Source organism: Rhea americana, unplaced genomic scaffold (genome assembly GCF_003343005.1).
Source record: "Rhea americana isolate MKP2758 unplaced genomic scaffold, rheAme1 scaffold_128, whole genome shotgun sequence".
Classification (NCBI taxonomy): Eukaryota; Metazoa; Chordata; class Aves; order Rheiformes; family Rheidae; genus Rhea; species Rhea americana.
The window spans coordinates 2,524,803-2,532,979 of NW_028185350.1; the positions used below are offsets into that span (position 1 = coordinate 2,524,803).

At 49.1% G+C, this 8,177-nt stretch overlaps 1 protein-coding gene across 1 annotated transcript in view; it reads right to left on the reverse strand.

Annotated features, from left to right (window-relative positions):
* Positions 1-3,849, reverse strand: part of MSI1 (musashi RNA binding protein 1) — a 34,158-nt gene extending 30,309 nt beyond the window's left edge. The window contains exon 1 of the mRNA XM_085326122.1: positions 3,777-3,849. Coding sequence (XP_085182248.1) covers positions 3,777-3,849 — 73 coding nt within the window. The remainder of the gene's footprint in view (positions 1-3,776) is intronic.
* Positions 3,850-8,177: the final 4,328 nt, after the last annotated feature.

Below are 8,177 nucleotides of genomic sequence, written 5' to 3' on the forward strand. Positions count from 1 at the left end.
GTCGGGCCGGGCCGAACCGAACCGAGGGCGCCGGCAGCCGCGGGCGCTCCCCCCGGCGGAGGCGCCTCCCCGGGCTGCCCCGGCTCTGCTCCGGGACCGGCTCGGCCCCCTCGCTGCCCCGGGCACCGAGCATCCCGCGGAGCACCGGCTCGGCCCCCTCGCTGCCCCGGGCACCGAGCATCCCGCGGAGCCCCGGCACTGCTGGGCGCTGCCGCGGATCGCCGGGGCGGCAGGTACCGCGTGGCCTCCCGCCTGTACGAATTAACAAACCAACTTGCTCCGAGTTRCGGGCTCTCCTCGCTCTTGCACGAGTTCATCCACGTGCTGACGGCTTTTAGAGCAGGTCTGTGCCCTCTGCGCCTCGCCTCTTGGGCAACCTGGCACGTGCCACTGGAGGAGCTGAGCTGGGAAGAAACAAAATGCTGGTTGTCGCCTGTAAATCTAGCCTCGCAGAAGGGGTTGTAGCCTCTTTGCCCTCGCTGTGCGGTGCGTCACTCTGGCAGAGCACAGCAGTGACCGCGAGCCCCTCGTTGCACAGAGCTATCGCAGTGCACTGAGCCGCTGGGCTTCTCTGGGCGCGCACCACAGTGCTGCCCAGTTCTGAAAACCCRGGTGTCCCCCACGTGCCTCTATCTCCCTGTTTGCCAGCGCAAGCCTCCCCCTACACCTTCTCTTATTGCCCACACTGAGGCGGCAAACGGCTCTCGGGGCACTGTCATCCTCCTTGRACCTCTCTTCCCCTTCTTTCATGACAACTTCTCCATGTGTGCCCTGGTCTCCTGCTCTCTGGTCATCGCGTTATCTCCACCCTGGAGAGGAACCAAGCCCCCTTCAGTTTGGTACCGCCTTGCGGCAGCTGGGCAGAATCTATTTGTGTTACGTGGTCTCGTCCTGGCTGCACCTGTGGCTGCAGCTATGAGTYAAATTCACCTTCTGGCTCTCAGGTTTGCCAGGTCTGTTCCCCACACTGGGTTGKTGACACCCCCACGATGCCTGGCCCCGGACCTGGGAGCAGCAACGCGCTCAGAACTGAAGACCTGGGAGCCACCTCTGGGAACTGGGCTAGGTGGCATCCAGCCGTGGTGCTGGGCAGCCCAGGCTCCCGCCGGCTTTGGGCCGGGTTGTGTTTCTCCAGGCTGAGCTGCTTCTCTGTGGTCATTCCACAGGGCTGAAATCACTGCTTTGGGTGGAGGTGTCTTGAGGCGGAGCTGGACTGGGAGAGAAGAGAAATATGAATAATGACCCACAGAGGTGGCACCGCAGCTGGCAGCGGCGGAAGCAGCAGTGCCGAGGCCGTATCTCGGCCACCTCGCTCGTACGTCCTGCGAAATCTGGACAACGGCTGGGCTGCTGGACACCCAYGACTGCTGCCCACCAAACGCACCAGGCTTCCCTGCTCCACGATTACCCGTCCGAGGCATAGCAGTAGTGCCAACTGAGCACAAGAACGAAGGCGAGAGAGGTGTGGGATACACTAAGTGATAACATCTTTTGGTTTACTACCAGGGAATAATTTTAAATTAGTATTATTTATAAGTCAAAGTAGACTATTCTGAAGGACGCTGTTAAATACTTCATCATGTATCTTTTTTGCATTTTGCTTATTATTTCATTTTCTTTTTCTCCGTCAAAATTATATTGGAGACGGGAGAACAGGATCGATTTGAGTTAACATTTGTGAACCTCAGAGGAAAAAAGTGAGTCTTCAGGAGGACTGGGATGGAGGATGTGGTTGGACTTGCATCACTGGGAATGACACTATTTATTCCAAGGCCCTTTCCAAAATATACATGCAATATTTTGTACTTCCACTTTAGGACCCCAAAGCGCTTTGTAAATATCAATGCGTTTATCTTTATAACACACAAGACAGCGGGTCTTGAAAAATCTGTTGATTAGTGACAGTGGGAAGCTTTCCTCATGGAGAAGTAAATATATAAAACATTCCAGGCCTTATGATTGGAAAGATGATCTGCTGAATATAAAATAATGCAGCATTGTATTGCTGGGTCTGCAGACAGACAGCTGTAGTGCTCTGTGGCTGCTGCTGAGAGGTTGCCAAACACCAGTGAGATTAACAAAACTGCTCAGTTTTCTTGCAGCTATTCAGCGTCTTGTGTGTGGTAGAGTGACACTATCAAAATCATGTCCATTTCCTGCAGAGGACCATGACTGGCGAAGCTCTGCCCAGCACCGGGCCAGACACTGGAGTTATTCATGACGGGAGGGAGGTTCCAATAAACAGGGGTTAGGGGAGGGGCAGGGTGGCAGCGGCCTCTTTTCCTCCCTCCTCCTGTAAGGCTTAGGGAGAGATTGTGCCTTGGAGACCTTTCTCTATCCAGGAGCCAGGAGGTTTTGGCAAACAGGTACTGTGAGAAGTTTTGCTTTTCATTTAGTTTGGCCAGTTAATAAACAAACTGGAGTTGGAATCCAAATAATTTTTGTAATATTTGCGTTATGATACTGAACATGCAAACCTGGAAGATATTAACTGCAGCTCTCTAGGCAGCCTGGGGGCAATGCCAGTCTGCCGGCAGTGGCTTCCAGTTATGCTCATGCATGCTTTGGAAATGATGCTCACCCTCTGGAGAGGCTGATGGTAAAAATTCCCCGCTGGCCAGCGCGCGAGGCAGCAACCRGTGTCTGCCTCAACAGAAAGCGCTCAGCCATCCTCCCGCACGGCGGGAACTGGCTTTAGGCAAGGAGTTAGGTGCAAACGGGGAGACTATCTGCCCGGACTGAATGGCTAAAGGCTGTGAACCTCCGGGTATGTGTGCGTGTCTGGAAGGGGGATATAATAGCTAGAGAAAATGAATTATTTAGAGTTGACTCAGGTTCAGGGGAAGAGGCACAGAGTCAGTAATAATAAAAAAGGAATGGCTGCAAAAGCCCATCAAGGATTTCTTCGCTAATGCAAGAAACCCGTTAAGCAAGATTCATGATTGGAAAATAGGCTACACGGTGAAGGGCACCTAAGAACAGGGTGGGAAAGAGTAGGGGACAGGAACAGGGCTGCATGAAAGACAGGAAAAGAGAGGAGAAACAGGTTTTGGACAGGGGTGGGTGAATAAAGAGCCAAAAATTGGAGTATGAAGAGTAAATACAGAGACCTGAGATAACTGAGAGAAAGGAGGTAGAAAGGAGAACACCCCAATTATCACAAAACAGCAAGAGAGACTGGAGTCTCCTCAAAAAAGGGAAAGAGGTCTGCATGGGGTGCAAAATAAAAGTAAAATATCATTTGGATCTCTAGAAAAAAGAAAATAACATAGCAAATAGGGATTCAGCAGAAAACGGGGGAAAAGGAGGTCTCTGAAGGACAGTAGGAAGAGATTTCAAGCTTCCACTTACTGTCCTAGAGATGATAGCTAAGGGAAAAATCAGAGCGCCCCAGGAATTATTATATGGCATCTGGTCTCCACGAGCCTTTTCAAAATGGCACAGCAAACGCGGGAAGAAGCCTGTCCCATGCAGCCCGTCCCACGCGAGCTGCTCTGTGCCGGAGCGTGCCGAGGCACGGGGGCGCGCCGTGGCCCGCAGCCCGCCGGGCCCAGCCGGGGCCCTGCCGGAGCCGGCTCTGCGTGGAGCACCGCGAGGCTTCCCCTCTCCAGCGCTGAGCTGAAGGCATCTTCACTTCCCCTTCATCTTCTTTCTCAGCGAAGCAAACGCTTCAGAGACTGCATATACAGGATAGAAAACAACAGCACTAGTGAAAAATGAGACTTCTCTCCTCAAAGGTGGTCTRAACTCCACCTTCTCCCTAACCTCCTAATTACCTTTGTTGAAGACTTTCATCAGTCTGTGTCCTACTCCATCTTTGCTCCTATCTAACCTCTTCCAGGTCCTCATTCCAGCAACCTGTGTGAAAGGACCAGGGCCTGACTGTCGGCCCTCTGTTAGCAGGCTCTTTCCCCCACTGGAAGTGGAGCGTTGCCTCCTGCTCTTCCCTTCTTCACTGGGAAGATCAGAGCTCAGAGTGGAATGATATGGAGGGACCAATTTTCCCATCATCAGAGAAAAGAGAAAATGAGGGAGGATGCAACAGAAATCCACCAAATGTGCTAGACTGTTTTGAAGAGGACATTGATTAAACTGTTCCTTGTGCTCACAGGGAATAGGACAATTGGCTCAGCTTGCAGAGAAGGAGATTAAGGTTAGATATTAGAAAAAACTTAGCAGCTATGACGACAGCTTAAGATGGAAGAGGTTGGCTAGGAAGGCTGAGGAATTCCTGTCCATGAAGATTTTTAAGAAAAAATTAGGCAAACACCTCTTTGGTGATTAGGTTATATTTGTCCTTGCTTATTGCAAAGGTGACCTCTTGTCATTGCTTTTGATCTTCAGTTTTTGCAATTTCTTCATCTTGTTAGGTGAAAAGACAGAAAGAGTTTGGAGTAAAGGAGGCAAATCTGAGAGCTTGTCTAATAGAAAGAGGAATTCCAGAGTTTGGAAAACAGACAAAGGTTAAAGAAGGAGCTAGGAATAAAATGGAGATGTTTATAGGCTGCAGTCCACAAGAATGTGTCAGGGCAAGGAACAGTGCAGCACGGGGCTGGCCTGCATCAAACACTGCCAGGACAGGAGAAAAGATCTGCGGAGCAGGTTGGATAAGTCATGTTATCAGGAGAAGGTCTGGGTCAGGTTTGAGAGCATCTGCCAGCCCAATGGCTGCAAGACAGCTCAGACAAAAGAGATTTTTGTATTAGAAAGTAAAATCCCAAGGCCTAGGGAAAAACACTGAGGAGCCAGCTTTGGGGGGTTTCAGCAGTGGCACCACCGCTGAGTGCCCAGCAGCTGGCTCCAGGAACAGCTTCCCTCAGGCAGAGCCCAGTGACGCTGCTGCACTATCAGTTGATCTGTGCGTCCTCTGCAGGTCTGACGCACACGTGAATTATTCATCGGAGGCTGAAGTCAGCACCATGTCAAAGACCTCTAAAATCCACTGTAAAGGTACCCAAGTCTAAGAGAACAGAGAAGAAGGGGAAAAGAGGGCTCCATAGAAGGACAACCGACTCCTCCCCTGAGATGCTTGGTGGAGGCTCAGCATCTGGGTGCCGGCACTGCCTCTGAGCAGCCCCCAGAAGGAAAAGGCATTGACAGCATCAGCAAACTGGGAGCTTTTGGCCCAACACATAAACAGGAGCTGAGAGAGCAGAAGTTGTTTCTTCATCCCTTCTCTTTGAGGACATAGGTGACTTCCTAACTCCGCTGTAACACTCGCACTGGCCTTTAACTCTCCCATTTCTTCAAGATTATTTTCTAATCTAAGATGATGGGACCTTTGCTCCACAAATCCCAACAGCCCTTCCCAGAAGACAATTTTGTAGCATTCTCATACAGTGATGGTGTAAAGCCACTGGAGCTTAGCTGTTAAACTTAACAAAATTGAGCAGGTCTACAGATCTTTTGGGGAATGAATGGAAAAGAGCATCTTTAAAATCCAAGGTGCATGCTGGAGCTCCTGAGACAGAAAGAGGTTCAGACCAAGGCAAGTACACAGGACAGAAATACATGCTGTAAATCTCCTTAAGCTGCTCAGGCTGTCCTGGTTCCTCAAGGTTTTGCCAAGGTATTTTGTTTGTACTTGTCACATGACTTACATCAGGCATCACATCCTAATCAAGACGGACACCAGTGTCTTCCCAGGCAAAGCTCCCCTCTTCAGGCTGCAGGAGCAGCTTAGCTGCTTTGTGCATGTAACTCCCTGCCCGAGCCTCCTCCCTGCTGGATGGGGGAAGGGAGGCCAAAGAGAGAGTCTGCAGGGAGCCCAGGGCATTTGTAGTCATTGCTGGTAGCTCTTCTATTTGCTGTTGAAGAATATTCAATGATCATCTCACCAAGCACTGCACAAACACATCTAATAGGTGATATACATAGAACAGCTCCTGTTTTTTCCACAGCAGAGCACCTGGAAAAGATGCTCTGGGGCCTGGAACGATATCCCCTGGAGAAGGATGGTGGGTTTTCTTGTTTTTCTTTTCTGGAGGCTTGACACTGCTTAATGCACACCAGCTTCACTCAGGCTTACAGTTCCTGATCCTTTCAGGCTAGGGCATGTGAAATGAGAAGACTGTTGCTAAGGACTCAAGTTGTGACAATCTAAACCAGCCTTTAAGTATGTTGAGTTTAGAACTTTAAAAGGCTCAAAACCTATTCTTTGGTCCCAAGCCACAGTGATTCCCCTCTGCCCACAGACCCAGGGAGCTGACCTCTAATTGAAGACACACTCTGATTCCGCACTGCTCATAATCTAGTGGGAAATACTTCGCTCCTGCTGCTACTTGTCTGTTCTTGCCCTTGTATCTTCTGCTCACTTTTTATAGCCTCTAAGCACTTATCTTTTCACGCCTTTGCCTGTTCTGGATTTCCCTCAAGGCTGATTTTGCTACATTCAGGTCCTTATTCCACTTTTTTTGTCCTGGACAGAACTTTCCCATCTACTACATGCCTACACAATCCGACAGCTGAAGTAAACTGACTCTTTTCCCACCAGGACCAAGAAAGGATTCACAAGCAGTATTCCTCAAAGCTCCTAGCTGGCCAGTGGCCAAAGCACCACAATAGCGAGCGACCAACTCCCTTCGCAGTAGCTGTCCAGGACATTCTTCAGCACAAAGCTGGTACATAAGCAAAGTGGAGAGAGACACTCTGCCAAAAACAGGGGGATGCATAGGGGCAGATGGCAACTCTCTCCCAGGAGTGGAGCACAATATATATGGGAACCATACCATTCCTAAAAACAGGAATGAAACAGTAACATCTACAATTCAAAGTTTCTGTCAAGATACAGGTATCAAAATGTGGAATATTAATATCATAAATCTTTAGGCTCCTCTGAAAAAAATTATCTAATTAAATGTTTCTAATTTAAACTTTTAGTTCTGTCTACCCGCCACATTCCAGACTGAACAGTACGATTGGGCTCCCTATTTGCAGGAGCGACAGCTACAGCCCTAGAGCCATCGGAAGAGCAGCCTCTCATGAGTTACACTGGAGAGAGTGGGATCATACTCAGGCTGCGGCATCTTGACTCACTGGACTTGTAATCTGATTACACGAGTGTTTTTGGAAGCCTTGTTTAGTATGTCCTGTCCTGCTCCAGCATTTCCCCTCTGGGGATCACCAAGTTCTCTGCTTCACTAACGCCCTTGGGCTTTGTAAACTGCTCACTTGCGACAGAYGGAAAGAGTGAGGCAGTGAAGGCCCCACTTTTCAAAACTTCCCATTCATTTTGAGCATTTGTGTTGAAAACTTGGAGATGCAGCAAATGTTCCTATTTCCAAATAAGGCCTGCAGAGGCCTGGGTACACAGCAATTCTGCAAAACAAGTGTGTTTTGTGTCAAGGTGTGTGCTCAAGATCAGTATTTCTTTGTACATACTGGCCTACATGACTAGCTCAAATGCGTAATGCAATCCATGCCCTCCCTGAGATCCAGCTGCAAACCCACCCTGTCTTCTGTTCAGTGGCCTCTGCTAGAAGCCAAGGAAGCTAGTTCAAATATTTTTCAAACCTAGGAAGTTATCAGGTTCCTGCGATATCTTGTAAAATATATTTAAAACAAATCACATTTTGTAGGGTGAATCTAAAAAAAGCCTCTCTGGTGTTTGAAGAAACCTGGGGAAAGAAGGGATGTTTGCTGGGAAAGCAGCTCTGAGGCCAAGCAAATTTTTAAGTGGGAAAGCTCCTCTTACACACTCTGCTAGTCAGACAAAACGTGCTCAGGTTCGTTGGTCATTCTGGAGCCCTGAAAGCAATGCAGTGTCTGGTAAATTCATTCCCAGATGCTGGGGAACAAGGGATTGTGGGAGTCAATTTAACATGGGGAGGGATTTACTGCAGAACAGAGAAAAAGCAAATCAATACAAGTTTGTTCAGTCTTACTTTCCACTTTTTCAGCGGGACTGCAATAGGGGAAATTTTTGGATTTTATGCTTGTGTTGCTTTAAGGACAGGAATGCTAGAAACAGAGGTATTTGATACCTTTGCTGCTAATTACAGTGCAAGCTTCCAGTGTCCTGACAATGCCCTTGTCCCTGACCTGGAGGGGCCTCGCTGTCTCAGGGTCAGCTGTAATTTAGTTTTAGGTCAGACCTGGAACTCTCCCGCCAAACTAACTGCACTTTGTTTTGAAGTAGAAACCATTTACTAGCAAGGAAGGGTCTGAGACCATCAAAC